Here is a 19,702-nt window from a genome sequence, read left to right on the forward strand (position 1 = left end):
TTGTTTCCACACACATTCACGATAATGTTTTGATTTGTCATGTGTATGTTGCTGTGTTTAGTTATTCTGAATGGATCCGTGTACTGTAGTAGATATATGCAGTCAACAGGCGGTTGGTTTAGGTTTTTTTTTTGGCATCTCCATGTGGTCCTGTTCGGTATCGCAACTTGACTTCCCTCAAATGTAAAAAAAGCTCTTTGCTGTTGTACTGTACACATACTATAAAATTCTGATTTTATTTTTTTCTTTCATATGTGCTTATATGGGCTCCTTATATAGATTAAACATTTTAATCTATTGACAGTCCTAATATATATATATATATATATATACACATACATACATACACACACACACACACACAAGTATTAAATAAACTCTTTAGAAATTTGGCATTCAAACCAACTGCAGCCAATCAACAAGAACAAGAAAAAAAAGCATATAGTGCTTTATCGTGTCTGAATGATAGCTGTTGTTTTGACAGGAAGTTTGGCAGCTGCGCTACAGAAAAGTTGGATTGAGCGAACACCAAAGTAAACAGTCGTTGCTATGGAAATTATACAATGGTCTAGTAGCACTGGTATAAGCTGGCAGGTAACACTACACTACTACACCGACCGGATGCGAGCACATAGAACCTATTAAAAATAGGGTTGCAAAGGGGTGGAAAATTTCCGGAAACTTTCCAAACATCCCTGGAATATTCCAAAAAATCCTGGAAAGTTTCCAAAATTTCTGAAATATTTCCGACATTTACTGGAAATTTTCCACCTTTTTGCAACCCTAATTTCAACTACATTTTTTACAGTATTTCTTCCGTTTAAACATTTTGAATCTTCTCGAATACAACAAATGTTTTACGCTTTCTCTGATTGGAGACTTTTCTCTCCCATCATCCCAGAGGCTGGTTAACTAAAGGTTAATTTCCCACCCTGCTCTTGACTTTATCTACTTGCCAGAACGTTCTCCAGAAGGTCATGTCAACACCTTTTGTAAGCTTGTGTCAGAGTTATTATAGTTGACTAAAACTAAAACCATAAAAAGGTGTTACTTGAGATAAATAAATGTTTAAAATTATAAAATAAATATATTATATTTTATATATACACTACTGCTCAAAAGTTTGGGATCAGTAAGACTTGTAATGTTTTTTAAAGACGTCTCTTCTGCTCATCAAGGCTGCATTTATTTGATCAAAAATACAGAAAAAAACAGCACATAGAACCTATTAAAAATAGGGTTGCAAAGGGGTGGAAAATTTCCGGAAACTTTCCAAACATCCCTGGAATATTCCAAAAAATCCTGGAAAGTTTCCAAAATTTCTGAAATATTTCCGACATTAACTGGAAATTTTCCACCTTTTTGCAACCCTAATTAAAGGCCTAATCAGTGATTGATTCCGTCACTGAATACACGCTCAAAGTAAACGGATGCCGCATTGTATTTCTGACTCAATCCATGCACTTGCTCTACCACGCTACCTGGACAGATTTGGAATGTTCGCTTTGATGCATTCAGTGTAGAGACGGCGTTAGGACATGGCAAACCATTTTCTTTTGCAAGTTTCAGCTCATACATCTTTGGTGTAAACTCGTCTTAACCAAACACCCTAAAAGAACATCTCAGCACCCCCCTTTCAAAAATATTGCTTCCAGCGCCCCCCGATGCTATCTGAATGCTGCCCCCATTGAGAAACACTAATGTAGATGTTACCTAGCCTGAGACTTTTCCCAGCATGCTTTCACCCAGCTGGGCAAAAGGATGGGCTTCCCAAGGCTTGCGGCCACCAGGTATTTCTTACTCCCCACTTCACCTGCCACCAGGTGAGTAACAGAAACATTGAGATCACGGTAGACTCGTCCACCCATCAGCTGGACAAGATCCATCACTTCGCTCTACAAGAATGACAAAACAGCTGCTTATTTGTCGTGCAGAACTGCACATACAGATGTAACGTTTTGACTTGTTTCATTTCAATTGCACTTTATACATAATGTAAGCAAACGTGGAGAAAATAAACAATTATATATTAGACTTCATCATAAATGTTTTCTCCTGACCCGTGCCTCTTTGTCAAGGTTGGTGCAGGAGACGGTGACATCAGCCATGGCCATGCTGTACACAGGCTGCTCTGCTTTGGGCACACATCTCTGCTTCTGCAGACAGAACAGCACTACCAGAGGACTCACGATCCTGCATCCCAGCTGCAAATACGACAAACATACAGTTTTGTAAGATTATTAACATTGTAAGATTATTGACAGTAACAACATGTTACAAAGGATTTCTGTTTTAAATAAATGCTGTTAATTGAATTAAAATGTAATGTTCAGTCAAAACACAAGAGTTCATTAAAAAAAAAAAAACTGACGTTATACTAGGGGTGTGCGATATATATCGTCTGCGATAATATCGTAATTGTTGTATAAACGATATGCGATTTGACATTATCGAGTATTTTGCAAAAACCAAACAAAAACACATGCAGAGACTGCACACATACACTATGAGATGTAGGTCAGACTACTGCCGAGTGCATTTAGAGTTCACGCTTTCACTGCGTGATTTAGCCTATTAAAATACATGTAGAATTCCCCCAAAATTCAAGATAAGGGGGCAAATATGCCCATGTATGACTTTCATATCTTTTATTTTTATATAAGCTGATATAGTTAATATCACACAAAGAGTACAGTTTTTTTTTCTCCAAATATCAGTACGATTGCAAATGATATTGATTTTAATATTGAAGTTAATATTAATTGACTTACATTTTATACACAAGTTCCTGTTTTTGCTCTACTTCAACAACGAAAATAGTTCCAAACAAAGCCACAGCAGAACTGTTTTGCGTCTCTGAGAAAAAAAGGCGGTGATTCGTTACTGAATCAATCAGCCGTTTGAACGAATCGGTTGAATGAATGACTCAATGCCTCATTCATGCAGTGATATGCCGCCACCTACTGGTGATATTAGGTTTATATTTAAAATATATTTTCCCAGAATCATTTCAAATACCACTATTGAACGTTTTGTTTTTAAATCATCAAAACATTATTTATGAATTTGTAACTGCAGGTTAACTGCATTCATGTCCTGCATTAAACAGTCTGTGTGAATGCATCTAAATGCCACTTCAAATGCAGATTCTGTGCCACCTCTGCATTGCAAACACAAATTTTGTCGATACTGATTTCATTTGATTGGTAGCCCTATGTCTTACTATTTTAATTGATTGATTAAATGTAAGAATTTGACACAAAAGATGATGCATACATTTAATTAGGTTAGAAAGAAAATTGTCTTATAAAGGTAAAAATCAATGTAAACTTATTGGAAAAGTTCATTTCTGTTACTCTTACAAACTAACAACCTCACAGAATATTAGCACATTAACACGCTTACAACTACATGCCAAAATACCAGCACAATAACACGCTCAGCAAAATATTGTCTAATTATCGTTATAGGGCTGCCACTAACGACTATTTTTATTTTGATTAATCCATCAACTAATTTATCGATTAATCAGTTAATCTTAACGATTAATTTCCCACAAAAAATTCAAACCAAATGAAATCCAAATTTCTATGAAATCCTTTTTTTAAAGCAAAAGTAAAGTGCAACATAGAGTGCAAGAAGCAAGTGTCCATCTCATAGTCCAAATCACTGAAATCAAAGTTCAGTATTACAGTGCAAGAATGACAACATATCCATGTGTTCTAGTCTACTACTAATAAAATTATAATCAAAAAACACTTTTTAAAGGAGTATTTACCAGAAATGTTATTTACCAGAATTTATTTAGGAGAAAAATGTAAATGTGCAGTATTTCTGAAAAAAAAAAAAAAAAAAAAACTTTTCTTTTTTTAAAAAAATAAAATCAATTAATTGGAGATGCTTTTGATTATTAAAATTTAATGGAACCATTCAAATGGAATCCAGAAAATAATGGAAAACAGAATTGGGTAAAGATAAAACTGTAAAACTCAATTAATTAGACAGGCTTTTTGATTAATACAATTTAATTTAACCATTAAAACAGAGTATAGAAAAATTTAAATGGAAAAAAACTGAATTTGGAAATAAAACAGATTTCATTGGGCCCTATAATTATTAATTAAATTTTTTGTGGTAATAAAAATAGATGTAAGTGAACAATAGCCTTTAAAATTACTTAAAATACATATATAAAAGCAATGAGGCAATAATAATTAGTTCAAATAAAGTATCAAAAGCAAAAAATCAAATGGTTTTATTATATTGACCAAGCACCATTTAATTCAAATGTCCACAAATGATCTTTAATATTTGGCCATTTCTTTAGGACAGAAATGCTATAGCCACTGTAATTAAAAGAATATGTGGACATCAAAACGTGTAAACTCAAGGTTTGAGCTTTTATTTTGAAACCGCTATGTATTCTCCTGTGTTTGTGTAGATTTATAAATGATTTACCTTACAAATCTGATGAAATGGCGCTTGTTGCGTTCCCAGATGAACGTTATAATAAACCCAAACTCACAACAACATGCAGAGATGGAGTTTGAGACGCTTCATGCAGCCTTGGGAAACAGTCTAATAATGTGTTTTATGGATTCTCGTCCGTGAAATGCGCCAATTCCGGTATTTTGCCGGTTAGTCGATGCAAGCAAAATGGGCTTGGAAGGCAAAAAATATTTACCAAATCAGTAATGTTTAATTAGTGTTTCACTGATGACACATTTTAAGCATTTCTTTTGTGTACATGATAAGCTGTCAGCATGATTAAACATGTCAGCATGGTGGATATACTTCACCTTGACCAAAAATAACTCTAGAGTAGCAATATATAAAATCTGTTCAGCTAAAATAAAGGCAGCGTGTTTGCTGAAGAACTACGACTGGTTTATCACCTAAGAACACATCTCCTTTAAATTAAATTAAATTAAATTAAAGGGACTTTCTCTGTTTCCTGCTAAGTAAAAACTTTTAATTTTGGTGTTTCTGTAATGAATTCATTTTAGTCAAAAAAAATTATTTCTAAAGTTCATCACTAACTGGGATCATAAAACCCTACACATTTTATGTAAATATAAAGAATATGGAGTTATATTTTATTTGGATGGAATTGAATAAAAGTCCCCAACTACTTATCACTGCTAAAAGCAGATGATATGCAGTGTTGTAAATGAATCTTCACACAAACGCACCCTCCTGCAGTGCTTAAAGGCATTGCTGGTGAAGTCACTGAAAACAAACAGGGACTTGTCATTGTGGTCCAGCTCTAGTGTGGCTTCCTCATCCAGCGTCTGCACATATTTCTCTGACTGCAGTTCCACTATTGCCTGAAGATGAGCATATGATTATATGAGCAAAAGTAGTGATATTATGGTTAGTGATATTATAAGATATAAGGAGCAGTTAATGACAGATATACCACAGAATAACACATTATGATCACCTTATGGGCCTGGCGAGCCAGATCACTCTTCTGTCCATTGCGTTCAACAAATTTCACAACATATGCATCCTTGTTGCCTTTTGACATGGTGACATATAATCTACATCATGTGGAAACAAACAAAGGATTTAATACTGTCATTAAGAAACATGTAAACATCTGCTAATGATAATTAGTATCCTGTTGTCTCACGGTGTTATTCTGTAATATACTACTATTCGGTAGTGCAAAGTAAACAGCAAATTAATACAAAAATCAAACAAAAACTGGATGCTATTTAGGACTGAGAGACTAATAATGAACAATCTACTTTTCATTGCAGGTTGTTTTGATAATCTCATAAACAAGGCCAACAAGATATCAAAGAGTGTCAAACTGTTGCACAGCTCTAAAAGCAAGTCATTTATTGTGTGTGTGTGTGTGTGTTTTAATTAACATAAAACAACCTAAACAAACACTCATAATAACAAATGAAGACTTACCGCGAGACAGAAGCAAAGTCTTGCGCTGCTGCGCGGTGATTACGATTAAAACTAATTTCTAAAAGACTTTGATCTCATTTCTCCTTTGTTTTTTTTTTGTTTTTTTCACTTCTGACACACATAGAAACAACTCTTGTATAAGACAGCAGGATAATTCATTTGCTAATCTGTCAGTATTTTATTTAGAAAACCTATGTGTGTGAAGCCGTGTTCCAGTCATTCGCGCCATTAGCTCTGAAAATAACTTCCGCTTCACTTCTGTTTCCTCCAAGTAGATATAACCATAGACATAATAAATACTATTTACGAATAGTATTTATTATGTCTATGCGCAGTACTTTGAAAGAAAGGACATCTTTGGCGAAATGCGAGAATATTAAAATATATGACCGCCACCCACCGGACTGGAGGAGTGTAGTGTCATAAATGAAAGAAATTATGGTTAAAAATCCAACTATTATTTTTACTCTATGTATTTTTGGAAGTGAGAGGAAAACACTTATTTCCCAAATACAAAGAAAATATACAAATACATTTTTTTTTATTCTGCTACATATTCATTCTAGCGACGTGCGATTCGTAAGGGAGTTGTTCTTCTGAATCGAGTCTTTTCAATTAATTGATTTAACCGGCTCACAAAACTAATTTGTTCACATGCAAAAATACTTAGTATTGTAAATAAATTGTAGTATTGTTAAATATAAATTGTATTTAGGCTCTAAACGGCAATGAGTCATGGCTCTAACAAATTCAACTTGGAAAATGGTCGAACTAAACGCAATAAACAGTAGTACGTTATGTGTTTACATGTGGTGAGTTTTTTTTTTTTTGACCAGTTCAATTAAAAGAACGAATCGATTAGCGGGAATCATTCATTGAGGGAACTTTCGTTTCTGTGAACTTTGTGTTTCACTCCGGGCTAATATCTAGACACACTCATCGCCAGCTGATTTCTAATCCTGATTGCACAATAGCACAGTAGGTGGCGATATGCGCAAAGATTGCAACTCGCCATAAAACTAAGAAGAAGAAGAAGAAGAAGAAGAAGCTGATTTCTAACCGTGCGGACGTGTACATTAATTTTAACCGTTGGCGTGCTTTATTTTTCTCATCGGATCATATCAACTCTTGTTTATTATAATATAGGATTTTTAAGGGAAAAAATGGCAACCGTTGAGGAACTGAAGCTGCGAATCCGTGAGTTAGAAAATGAACTAATTAAATCTAAACAGAAGCAAAGTGATGCTGAACATCATCTCAGACCAAAGATTGTTAAAATGAGTGCTGAAGTCGTAGACTCAAATCCATACAGGTGAGCAATTTGATGCTGCTATGTTTATTTATTATCACTGAACATATGATGGTAGGCTAAACCCGGTGCGGCAGTCACTTTAATTTTGTGTTTAATATCTCACAGTCGTCTAATGGCACTCAAAAGGATGGGCATAGTTCAAGACTACGAGGTAAACATGTGTATTTATTATTTTATGAGACTTTTATATTGATAACTGCTTGCTCGTGTTCAGATGACCACTATCCCCTGCTGTCATTCTCAGAAAATCCGCTCGTATGCTGTGGCAGTGGTGGGAGTTGGAGGTGTGGGGAGTGTCACTGCAGAAATGCTCACCAGATGTGGCATTGGTAAGGTAATGCACCTTTATCCTCATTCCTATAGATCTAATATATAGGACGCATGAATCAAATGGAAGGATGCACTGACTGGCCGGTTTATGGTGTGCCTTCTTAATGTTTTTCAGTTAAAATTGGTGCATTCTTCAAGCCCCATTATTCTTGTAGTGTGTGTTGCAAGTTGGAGTACAGGAGGGAAGCCAATAGCATAACCCCCAGTAACAGACTGTCATGCCTCTTTTGCTGTGTCTGGCTTTCTTCCCCGCAGTTGCTGCTGTTTGACTATGATAAGGTGGAGCTGGCCAACATGAACCGCCTCTTCTTCCAGCCACATCAGGCAGGGCTCAGTAAAGTTGAGGCTGCAGAGCACACTCTTAGGTAAGCTGGAGGCTACAGTCAAGACATTTATAGTGTTTCAAAAATTTAAATATATGCGATTCAAATGTTTTTTTTTTAACTTTCTATTCATAAGGTTTCAAAATATTAAGCAGTTTAGTCGTTTTCAACATTAATAATAATAAAAAATGTTTCTTGAGTATCAAATCAGCATGAGATATTGCTGTTTCAGAATTCTTAGTCAAACTTGTATTTAACAACTAGATTAAAGGGTTAGTTCGCCCCAAAATGAAAATTAGGCTGCGTTTTACTCACCCCCGATGCATCCTAGGTGTATATGACTTTCTTCTTTCAGTGTGAGGCTTATCAAACTTATTTGTTCTGTTTTTTTTTTTTATGGAAATCCACCCCAGCTATCTCTGTTTTTATTTCATTTCATTTTAACAAACTGTAATGTGGATTAAAAATTAAAATTATCTCGTATTCGATCCTCTCTCAGACAGCAGGATGCTGAAACTGTTATACATGCCTTTGTCATATCTCAGCTAGATTACTGTAACTCACTTCTTTATGGCCTTTCAGCTAAAAATATCAAACGATTACAATATGTTCAAAACTCTGCAGCCCGCTTGATCATTCATTCAAGAAAAGAACGAGCACATTTCTCCAATCCTCTATCACATTGGTTTCCGGTTTCCTTGCGTATAAATGGTGGTAAAAAGGTACTAATTCTCACTTACAAAGTTCTCCATAACCTTGGTCCTGCATATTTATCTGACTTACTTCAGCCTTATGCTACTGTTTGCTTCTTATGATTTTGTGTGGGATTGTTAGTCACCCTTAAGTTTAGTCTGGTGACTGGGAGCCAGGTCTTTCAGTGTTGTGGCTCTCAGGTTGTGGAATGCTCTTCCTCAAGACATCCGTCAAACATCCTCACTTCTCTCCTTCAAAAACCTTTTAAAAACATGTTTTTCCTCTGAATATTACTCTTCAGTTCATATTACTCTTCGGTCCATAAATTGTACCTTGTTATGGATATGTTATTTATTTGAATCCCTCTTTGTTGTATTTAACCTAACTTTGTAAGCGACCTCTGTATATTACTTACAGCCCTTGTGTATTGTGCTTTGATGTTGATGTTTATTTGGCTCTGTTCCTTATTTGGCTCTGTAAAGCGACCTTGGGTGTTGGAAAGGCACTATATAAATAATAAAAAAATAAATAAAAGGTTATTTTCCAGCATTTTAGCTGATATTTCCCATTTTGATTCTTTGTTTTCCTTCATAGGAACATTAATCCAGACGTTGCTTTTGAGACCCACAATTACAACATCACCACAATGGACAACTTCACACATTTCATGGACCGCATTAGGTGATTTTTTTTTTACTGCCACAGTAAGCTCAAAGTTTTCCATCTCATTTTCAATTTGGCTGTAATAAACAAACTTGCTTTTGTGTTTTCAGTCACGGAGGACTTGAGGAGGGGAAGCCTGTAGATTTGGTCCTCAGCTGTGTTGATAACTTTGAGGCTCGGATGGCCATTAATACAGTAAGTTTTTGGCATTAAACTGTAAGAATTAATTTGAATATATATACATATATTTTAAATATTTTTTTAAGAGTGGTTTTCACACATAGTCACTGCAGTTTAGCAATTACGTACATGTTTGTTTCTCTCTCATAGGCATGTAATGAGTTGGGTCAGATCTGGATGGAGTCAGGCGTCAGTGAGAATGCCGTTTCTGGACACATCCAGCTCATCATCCCTGGAGAAACTGCCTGTTTTGCTGTATGACACACTCACACTCCCAAAACACATACTGTGTGTCTTGAATATGAATTATGAACTTAAAAAGCATTTCATATGGTTGTACCCTCTTCTACTATCTAGTTTCTGTGTCATAAACCAGCTTTATAAACGGGTGCACATAAGTGGTACGCAGGTGCGCATGCGCAACCAAAATAGAAATTGCGCTGTGCAAATAAGTTCAGACCGCTCATTTGCATACCCACATGATTGACAGCTGTTAAAGGGGTCATATGATGCGATTTCAAGTTTTCCTTTCTCTTTGGTAATGCACAATTACAATTTTAGATCAACAAACTGTAATATTGTATAAGTCGCTACCTGATTGCCTAATACTAACCCCTCCCCCACACCTAACCCTAAACCTACCAATACTAGTGGGGTAATAATCTGGCGGGAGGGTCATAATTGGGCACAACACTGGCAACACGCCAAAATAAAAGCTTGCTGATTTTAAGTTTGAAAATGATGAGAATTCACATTTAAAAAAAAGTAAATATTAGCATTTTATTGTTAAGTTTACTATAAAATAATTGTATTTTTATTACATATTCCCTTTTTATTTTTAAATATACAGTGGGTACGGAAAGTATTCAGACCCCCTTAAATTTTTCACTCTGTTATATTGCAGCCATTTGCTGAATACTTTCCGTACCCACTGTATAATAGTAAATAAATATAATAGTATTTCAATATAATAGTAACACTTTATTTTGTTTATAAAAAAAATAAAGTGCAATAATATTATTATCACTATTATTCTTTTTTTAATAGTTATATTTAATGGCTCACACTATGTGCAGTGTGAGGACCAAACCAAATCTCCAGGTGCTCTTTTGAGAAACAGGCTGAAAAACTTATGTGCACCGTTTATAAAACATTGGTTATTTCTGTCAAATCTCAGATGGGTGGGAAACAGTGATCTGATCCAGTTGTGTGTGTGTGTGTCAGTGTGCACCTCCCCTCATAGTGGCTGCAAATATCGACGAGAAGACGTTGAAGAGGGACGGAGTGTGTGCCGCCAGTCTGCCCACCACAATGGGAGTGGTCGCCGGGCTCCTTGTACAGAATGTCCTGAAGTAAGACCTCATCACTATCCTGATGATTCAGCACAGGCCTAACCATGCTGTTTTTATCCCTATAAAGCCTACTGTATCATATTTGATACGCAAATTTCCAAGGTCTCTAAATCAACATGACAAGCTTTGCTGAAAAACTCGTGTTCACAGTCTATTACATGACTTTTTTCATTTGATTGATAGTTTATACTTTTTAGCAATTAAAAGGCCTTTTAGAATAATTCTAAAGCATCCCACTTAAGGTTGTGGTTCATGTCATTTTGCCGTGAAATCTTTAATGATTTATGTTAAGTGAACATAAGAATAACTTTTACATTTTTAGCAATTTTTCAACACGAACACGTAGTGGACTGAAGCAACTTGGGTTTACTTGATTATCCATACATAATTTGTTAGGGGAAAAAAAATCATACATTTCATTTTGTATACTTTTGCTCACTTTGGGCCTCTGAATAAAATTGAGGTGTTTTTTTTCTTCCTCGAGTATGAGCACCATATTCTCACTATATTGTACTACACTTTCTTACAAATTATTATGCAAGTGACATATCGATTTGTCAAACAAATTAATTGAATCAAATGGGCAGCTATAATAATAAGCCACTCTTGAGCAGCAAACAGGTATTTGATCTATTTAAACTATTTAAAAATTAGTTTTCATGTAATTCTACACCCATTGTAAAGGTTTCTGTTTGTGAGGTTTGGTTAGGGTGCCTGAAATGCAGCTTTATGCACAACTGCCAGCCTGCATGAAATGCTCTTTGAACTCCAGAGACACCAGCAGCTTCAAATACCTGTTTGCTGCTCAACAGTTTGTTTGTTTTTATTAACTGCCCTTTTAATACAGATAATGTGTTTGACAGAAACTTTCCTTAATAAGCCTTTATCTGACCAAATTCTTCTGTGCTCCAAATCACTCACAAATCTTTTGAAAATGTGTTAATCTCTATTCGTTTTTTGGAAAATATTAGCATATTGCATGAGAACTGTCACTTGCTTAATAAGGTAGAACAACCTCTTTAAGTAGGTTTTCCATTTACCTAAGAAGTTATCTAATGAGATATGAGAAATAAAATAAAAACGCTTGAAAAACTAAAATCTGTATGTTTATTTTACTGAAATCCTACTGCTATGTCACTTGCATAAACATTTGAACATAAACATTTTTTAAAGTGTTCCATTAAAAAAAAAAAACGACTTACTATTATTTCATATATCGGGCTTTACAGGGATAAGTTTACACCATTACCACAGGCTGTGATGTATCCTATTTCAGTTTAGCTATACTGAATACTTTGTGCAGTGGATAGTAAATGCTGTAGTATCACACAAATGCCATTAGATGGCAAAATAAAGCCATTTTTGTAACTGAACCAACTTGAACCATTCTAACTAATCAGCCAAACCCATCACCCCTTGGTCATTTCACATCCTCCGAGGTCTTGGCCTGTCAGTAGTTTTCTGAAGGACATTAAAACACATGGTGTGGAATGAAATTATCTGTGTTGTAGGTATCTGTTGGGGTTTGGGACAGTGAGTTATTACCTGGGCTATAATGCCATGCAGGATTTCTTCCCGAGCATGGCAATGAAGGCCAACCCACAGTGTGATGACAGACACTGCAGACGACAACAGGACGAGTACAAGGTGACACTCCTACAAATGCAAATATTAAAACATTTCATTTTTATCTGAATTTTTAAACCTTGATAGTTTAATCAAAGAGTGATTTATTGATTAATAATTACATATTATTTAACCACAACATTGTTAAATTCTTAATTCTGGACGTTTTTTCCTTGATTCTGTTAACTTGTTTTTGTAAAAAAAAAAAAAAAATGTATTATTTTTAAGTTTATATTAAATTTTAGTTTATTTTTTATTCATTTTCTGCAACTGCATGTCTTTGAAGTAGTTTCAGGTTTGTTGAACATGACTTATTTTTTTAAATTGTTTAAAAAAATTCCAAAATATAAACACCGACTGTTTCTAAGCAAGTTATTTGGTCGCTGATGTAAACAAAGGCATATAGTGTGACAAAAACCAGTAAAGTATTAATACTAACAGTATATAATCTCTTATTCCTTTCTTACTTCAGAAAAAAGAAGCAGAGCGGCCGAAGCAGGAAGTAGTACAGGAAGAAGAAGAAGTAGTGGTGCATGAGGACAATGAATGGGGTTGGCATCCCACACACATCAGATTCCTCATTCATAAAACAGAAATCTGTAAGTGTTATGTAAGTTTGACGTTGATGTTGTTTTCTGCCAGGCATTGAGTTGGTGTCAGAGGTGTCAGAGGCAGAGCTACAGGACGCATCAGGACCGGTGCCAGATCTACCGGAGGGCATTACTGTAGCCTACACCATACCTGAGAAAGTACGACCCACTGAAATATAACACAACACTTTGGTTATTCAGAATTTTCCTGCATTATTAAAAAATTTGACAGGCAGTGAGGTTACATTTTATAATATTTGATGTGATTTTTGGTTTAGGTCGGATGCTTATATGATCAATGAAAACATAAAATGCAGTTACCTGACAAATAATTAAAACTAACGTTCAAAAGTTTGTGGTCAGTAAACTTTTTATACAGCAAGAATACGTTAAATTGATCAAAATTGACAGTAAAGACATTTAAGTTACAAAGGAATTTTATTTCAAATAAATGCTGTTGTTTTGAACTTTCTAATTCTCAAAGAATATGAAGCAGCACATCTGTCTTCAACACTGATGATAAGAAGAAATGTTTACGGAGCACTAAATCAGCATATTAGAATGATTTCTGAAGGATCGTGTGACACTAAAGACTGGAGTTATGACTGCTGAAAATTCAGCTTTTCCTCACAGGAATAAATGACATTATTAAATGGAACAGTTATTTTAAATTGTAATAATATTTGACAATAAATGCAGCCTTGGTAATCATTACTCTCTCTTGACTACCATGAATGTGTAATACTCCATGTGTTCTTTCTCTTTGCCAGGATGGAGGATCAGGGGAGACGGTGGAGGAAACAGACCAGAGTTTAGAAGAGCTGATGGCTCAGATGAAGAAGATGTAAGGAAACAACAAGCAAGAGGAAAATGACATCCTTGAACTCTCCCAGAGACACTAAAGACAAACTCGTTATTATTTTGTACTTATGCACATGTAACATCGGAGGTCTCATATTAAATGAGTTTGGATTTAGTTTTTTATTCTGTTTTTGCAAGCAGCCTGTAACACTCAAGATGTTTACAGGTTTACTTCAACTGAAAGTCTTAATACTGAATTGCCATCACTGTTGATCTTTTGTTTTCAGTGTTAATGTTTCAGAGTTGGCATGGAATGGTTAAAAGAACTAATCTCAATGATTGATTTAAATAGCTGTTGTTAACAGCTATGCAACGAAAACAGATAAGACTTCAGTCACACCTCTAAATATGTAATTGTCATGTCTAATAATGAATGTGCTTGTAGACACCCAGCCAGATGTTATAAAGAACATCACTAAATTATTTTCTGACATTTCATCATCGGCCTGATTCTGACTGCTGTATTGAATGGGATAACATTGTAATAATGCAAAAGAAAAAATAAATTTATTGTTACATTCCATTTTGCTTTTCCTGCATTTAAACTAGTAGATCAATGGAAAGAAGCCTTAGTGAGAGTTGTGAGATCTGTTTTCCTCTGCATTGAGTAAAAACCTCTACAACTGTTATTTTCATTCAATTGTGCATTTATTGGTAGATAATACACGATATTATTTTGTGCATGGATCATGTGCATTAGAATAATTTGGGTATAAAATACACCTCTTGGCAGTGAATAAAACGTCTCTAAGTCCTGGCACAAATTGTAAGACACCAATGTGATGCATAATGGAAGTTTAGAGTAAATTATTAAATATATAGCATGTTTTACCAGAATCCAATAGTTCAAAGATGATTTTGCTACAAAATGAGGCACATTAGACTGATTTCATTAAGTATTGATTCTTTAAGTATTTTTTAATAAAAAAAAATCAACAGCAGTACCATTTCTAAACACAAAAATATGGTTCATAATATCATATGGATCTATTATAGATGCACTTTTCAGATGAACAGTCATTGTATAAACTAAACTACATATATTGACACTGTCATAATGCAGTACAAAAAGCATAATTATTGCACATGCTGTGTTCTGTGGTGTTGAACCATTTAATGCTCCCTCTCAAAAATGTGAGACCATATAAAATAAAATACTGAATACAATAAAATCACTAATTTTATTGATTACCTTTATCTTGATATGTTATAATGTTTTGTACGGCTATGTATGACAGCTGCCCTTTAGTACTGCTGTGCAATTTACAAAAGTTCTGCATTTTAAAGTGATGGTGAAGGTTACTTTGCATGACAGGAAGCAGGTCATAGACCAGAGGAAGGAGCTGAGACTCTGGATCACTGTAGATTCATTTTACATGTTTACAGGAAGGTATTTAGTAATTGTATTGCAACTCTAAAATGATGCGAACTTCCATTATGCTTGACTTTGTCTTTAGTTGCACTCAGAGTAATTTGCATATGCTGAAGGCAGCAGTGATAGAAACCTGAAAAAAAATGTGCTGAAATTGGTCACACATAAGCTTTTCGGGATCTCAGTTCACATGCAATGTGATTATATTTGTTTCCAAAAAGTTTTTGTACCATGCAAGTGAAAAGTGCTTTGGAAGAGACTAATACTGACTAATATTAGTATATGCTAATATATACTAATACTTTGTATAAACTACAAAGGTAATTCTATTTCTTCAACCAACATGTTGAACTTTAACAGTTATTTGACTTGTACTCAAGTTTATAATAAAAAAGTATGCCATAGTGATAATTGGAGGAGAAAACTATTCAAATGTATATTAATATCGAGAGAAAATGTAAATAATATTTTCCATTGCATGAACAATCAATAGCTAATAAGGCCTTTTGCCATATGAGAGAAGAAAAAAAATTATTGCGCCACTATTTCTTGCAGTTGCAACTTTCGTAACTGTGGCTTCATATCTTGTTATTGTGATGCTATTTTCACACTGTTGCCATCTTCATATTTCGCTATTGCAAATTTATGTATCATATTTGTAACACAGCTTCACATCTCATTATTACATTGTTATTTCTCCAAATTACTTCATATTTTATAGCAACATTATTTATTGCAATTGCAACTTCATATATTTGCAACTTCATATCCCGTGACTTAAGTGTTATTTCTCATAATTTCTCAATTGCAACCTTATTTTTTATACAGTAATTTAGACTTTATTTCTTGCAGTTGTGACCTCATATCTCGTAATTGTGACATCTCACAACTGCAACATAGTATCTTGTGACTTTATATCTCCAAAATGTATTTAAACTTCTCTCAGTTATCTTTTTTTTGTAATTCTGAGGTGGCCCTCCACAAATAAAACTATTCTGGTCATAGTGACTTTACTACACCTCACAGTTTAACAGCAGTGCATTAGAAATGTCATTGGTATGCTGATGATATGGAGTGCGGTTTCAACAGTTATTGAAAATCACAGGAATAAAACACTTTCTCCGGTTTTCCGTCAGAGAGCACCTTTTATAAACCCAGTGGCAATGAATGATACATTAAAACACTGATGATTTATACTGTAAATTACAGTAGGAATGAGAACCAAGTTGGATCCCAATGTTTTCTTACCATGCATCTTTGATTGCTCCATGTAGACTTCAAGCACATGCCTGAACACAGCAAGTGTGGCCAATATGGCTTTATTATTAGAGGTAAGAGTTCAGCTTAGTTAAGTGTTGAGGGGTCAGGTGTCACCTTGAGGCATGAGGCAGGGCGGGGCTTCGCAGGCTAAAGGTGTCGCCGCTGGATGAGTGACGTGAGGGGGCCTTACCACACACCAGAGACGGCTCAGCCTCCTTTATTTCCATTGCTCGCTTGTACAGTTCAGCGGCCTTCTCGAAATCTCCCTCTTCGTAGCTGAGAAAGTAAGAGAGTGGTTGCCATGTTGGTGCTACGAGGTTGCTAGGGTTTTCTGGATGGTTGCTATGTAGTTACTATGTGGTCCAAATTCAAAAAAATTCTGGTTTCTAGATATGGTAAATCACTTTTCCTCTATTATTTACATTAAGATACAATATTTACAAATTGTAATAAAATGTTTCCAAGGGGCAGCATGTATAATCAAAACAGCAGGGGGCCTAATACAGATCCTTGAGGCACTCCATATTTGACTGCTGTAAATATTTGTCTTTTTGCGAAGATTTCAGATGACGACAACATTTGTGAAGACTCCAAATGATGCCAACTTTGGATTAACACAAAACTGTCAAATCTTTTCCTTACAGTGTAATAGTATCCTTATATAGTAATCATTTTGCGCTGTCACACAGTTCTGTGTGAATGGCCCCTAACACATTTGTTGAATGTGCCATGAATTTAATCTAAATCTAACCAGTACAGCTGAGCTAATAAAACATGGCTAACCTGAGTACTGCCAGGTTTTTCAGAGTCTCTCCAACACGAGGGTGCAGTCGGCCGAGACTGTCCTCATATACCTTTAGAGCGCGCTCGTACAAAGGCAATGCATCACTGTGCTGCTTCTGCAACACAAACACACATCACATGAGTCACATCATCAGATAACAGAGTGGACTGGAAAGTTTGACAACACAGCAGGTGGGTGAAGTCTGAGACGTTTCTCACCAGTTGGCAATAGAGCACTGCGAGGTTAACCAAAGCAGTGGCCACACTGGGGTGTTTAGGCCCAAAGCTCTTCTCTCTGATTTCAAGAGCCAGTTCATATAGTGGCACTGCCTTTTCCAGCTTCCCCTATCACACACACAGACAAACAAAGACAGCCAGCCAATTAAAAAGGGTCACAGATTCATTAATAATATTAAAAAGACAAAAGCACACAAAGACAATCATTTCAGAATGAATGTATGCATAATTGCCACTTGATTGCTACATGTTCTGCAGAGCTGATGAGTTGTAAAAACCTTAAAAAAAAAAAAACTTTCCTGTGGTTTCTCACCCTGCGTTTGTAAAGCATGGCCAAGTGTTTGAGGGTATAGGCGAGAGAGGGATGATCTGGGGCAAGTGCTCGTTTGCGGATGTCAAGCGCTCTTTCATACAGCTCCTCGGCACTCTCATACTCTTTCCTCTCGCTGTGGAGCGCAGCTAGGTTGTTCAGAGACTGGGCACAGTCGGTGTGATCCGGCCCTAGCACACGCTGGCGCATCTCCAGGGATCGGGTCAAGAACATTTTTGCAGCACTAGGTTATAAAAACCAACATGTTATAATGCATATTATATAACTGCAAATGGAAAATGTGTATTATTAATAAAGTAATGAAGTATAAGAATAGTTTGTCATACAATGTAATTTAAGCCTTTTCAGAAATTTTTCAAGGTAAATTTTAGGTACCCACTAAGTGTAATACATGAGGAAAGACATTTAAATTATTTTTAAGACAAGGGATGAGTCAACAGCAAGACAAGCTGAATAAAAAATGCAAATTCACTCTCTGACAGTAGGTGGTGATTATTGAAAATCAGAAAAATATTGGTTACCCTGGTTACCCCTGTACACAAAGCAGTGCTGAGCTTATAACACCACCTTATTAGGCATTTGCATGAATCATTTGACTGACCTATTTCAATGCCAGAATGGCTAATTTCGCTGAAAGACAACAAATTTGCAGTATGAATATAGCCAAAATAGCTCCTTCTGCAAATGTATAGTCTTGTCCCATATATATATATATATATATACAGTGCCCTCCATAAGTATTGGAACAGTAATGACAAAATTGCTTTGTCTGCTGTGGAGTTAAGACGAATTTGAAACAAAAGTACAGAATGTCACATTTTATTATTAGCCGTTTCAACACATTCATGTTTTACCAAATAAAAAGGACAGCGCTTTTAAAGTTTCATTCCCTAATCTGATGTGAGCATAAGTATTGGGACAATTGAACTTAAAGCAACTGTGAAAGTTTAAAAGCTAATATTTAGTTGCAAATCCCTTGCATGCAATCACAGCAGTGAGTCTGCCACCCATAGACATCACCAGACTCTAGGTTTCATCCATTGAAATGCTTTTCCCAGCCTTTAATACAGCCATTTTCAACTGTTGCTTGTTTTGGGGAGTTTCTGCCTTTAGTCTCCTGTTTAGCTGGTGAAATTCATGTTCAATAGGATTTAAATTTGGAGACTGACTTGGGCAATCTAAGACCTTCCATTTCTTTACCCTGATAAACTCCTTGCCTGAACTAGCAGGGTGTTTTGGGTCATTGTCCTGTTGCAATATGAAGCACTTCCTGAAGAATCTTGTGGCATTTTCTTGAACATTGGTAGCCAAGATGTTTTTGTACACTTCTGCATTCATTCTGCTATTACCATCATTCATTAAGTCATTAATAAAGTTGAGAAAAACCAGAGGCAGCCATGCATGCCCACGCCATTACACCACCTCCACCATGCTTCACAGATGAGGTTGTATGCTTAGGATCATTTTCAGTTCCTTTTTTTCTCCTCACTTTTGCTTACTCCCATAAATTAACAGTGTCCATAAAACGGTTCCAAAATTCTGCTGGCTCACCTTTGTGCTTTTTTGCACACTCTAATCTTGCCTTTCTATGTTTGCTGCTGATCAGAGGTTTGCATCTTGCTGTGTAGCCTCTGTAATTCTGCTGTGGAAGTCGTTTCATAGGGGATGGAACTCTAAAAGTGCTGATCTTCTTAGTTGGTAAAACATCTCTGTGTTGAATAACCCAATATTAAAAATGTGACATTCTGATGATCTTTTAATCATATTTGCAGATGTCTTGACTCCACAGCAGACAATTTTGTTATTACTGTTCCAATAATTATGGAGGGCACTGTATGTATATATATTTATATATATATATATA

General features: G+C 35.5%; 3 protein-coding genes across 4 annotated transcripts in view; 1 reads left to right on the forward strand and 2 right to left on the reverse strand.

The window, feature by feature from the left end:
• Positions 1–1,637: 1,637 nt before the first annotated feature.
• On the reverse strand, positions 1,638–6,302 carry LOC107722031 (DNA topoisomerase 2-binding protein 1-like). The gene is made up of 5 exons (XM_016530259.1): positions 5,926–6,302; positions 5,444–5,543; positions 5,193–5,327; positions 2,061–2,204; positions 1,638–1,895 (listed from the first exon to the last, which is right to left on the reverse strand). The coding sequence occupies exons 2-5, from the start codon at positions 5,528–5,530 to the stop codon at positions 1,710–1,712; spliced, it is 552 nt and encodes a 183-aa protein (XP_016385745.1). The 5' UTR covers positions 5,531–5,543; positions 5,926–6,302; the 3' UTR covers positions 1,638–1,709.
• Positions 6,303–6,966: 664 nt separating this feature from the next.
• On the forward strand, positions 6,967–13,958 carry LOC107722030 (ubiquitin-like modifier-activating enzyme 5). The gene is made up of 12 exons (XM_016530258.1): positions 6,967–7,237; positions 7,343–7,388; positions 7,482–7,571; positions 7,823–7,932; positions 9,178–9,264; positions 9,357–9,441; positions 9,577–9,681; positions 10,651–10,778; positions 12,290–12,425; positions 12,877–12,955; positions 13,047–13,153; positions 13,765–13,958. The coding sequence occupies exons 1-12, from the start codon at positions 7,089–7,091 to the stop codon at positions 13,840–13,842; spliced, it is 1,200 nt and encodes a 399-aa protein (XP_016385744.1). The 5' UTR covers positions 6,967–7,088; the 3' UTR covers positions 13,843–13,958.
• A 1,461-nt stretch (positions 13,959–15,419) lies between these two features.
• The window catches only part of nphp3 (nephronophthisis 3), a 28,312-nt gene continuing 24,029 nt past the window's right edge, over positions 15,420–19,702 (reverse strand). For both annotated transcript variants that reach the window (XM_016530257.1, XM_016530256.1), the window contains 4 exons: positions 17,821–18,061; positions 17,490–17,615; positions 17,271–17,386; positions 15,420–16,763 (listed from right to left, as the gene is read on the reverse strand). In XM_016530257.1, coding sequence (XP_016385743.1) covers positions 16,598–16,763; positions 17,271–17,386; positions 17,490–17,615; positions 17,821–18,061 — 649 coding nt within the window. In that variant the 3' untranslated portion in view covers positions 15,420–16,597. The remainder of the gene's footprint in view (positions 16,764–17,270; positions 17,387–17,489; positions 17,616–17,820; positions 18,062–19,702) is intronic.

The sequence above is a fragment of the Sinocyclocheilus rhinocerous genome, unplaced genomic scaffold, assembly GCF_001515625.1.
Source record: "Sinocyclocheilus rhinocerous isolate Xijiao unplaced genomic scaffold, SAMN03320098_v1.1 scaffold754, whole genome shotgun sequence".
Taxonomy (NCBI): Eukaryota; Metazoa; Chordata; class Actinopteri; order Cypriniformes; family Cyprinidae; genus Sinocyclocheilus; species Sinocyclocheilus rhinocerous.

What these genes read in the sequence shown, in the direction of transcription:
- LOC107722030 (XM_016530258.1), top strand. Translation starts at nt 7,089, where the DNA reads ATGGCAACCGTTGAGGAACTGAAGCTGCGAATCCGTGAGTTAGAAAAT. An exon ending in GTAGACTCAAATCCATACAG is followed by an intron (nt 7,238 to 7,342) that starts GTGAGCAATTTG and finishes AATATCTCACAG; the next exon opens with TCGTCTAATGGCACTCAAAA. An exon ending in CCAGATGTGGCATTGGTAAG is followed by an intron (nt 7,572 to 7,822) that starts GTAATGCACCTT and finishes TCTTCCCCGCAG; the next exon opens with TTGCTGCTGTTTGACTATGA.
- LOC107722031 (XM_016530259.1), bottom strand. Translation starts at nt 5,530, where the DNA reads ATGTCAAAAGGCAACAAGGATGCATATGTTGTGAAATTTGTTGAACGC. An exon ending in TGGCTCGCCAGGCCCATAAG is followed by an intron (nt 5,328 to 5,443) that starts GTGATCATAATG and finishes GCTCATCTTCAG; the next exon opens with GCAATAGTGGAACTGCAGTC. An exon ending in CCTTTAAGCACTGCAGGAGG is followed by an intron (nt 2,205 to 5,192) that starts GTGCGTTTGTGT and finishes TCGTATTTGCAG; the next exon opens with CTGGGATGCAGGATCGTGAG.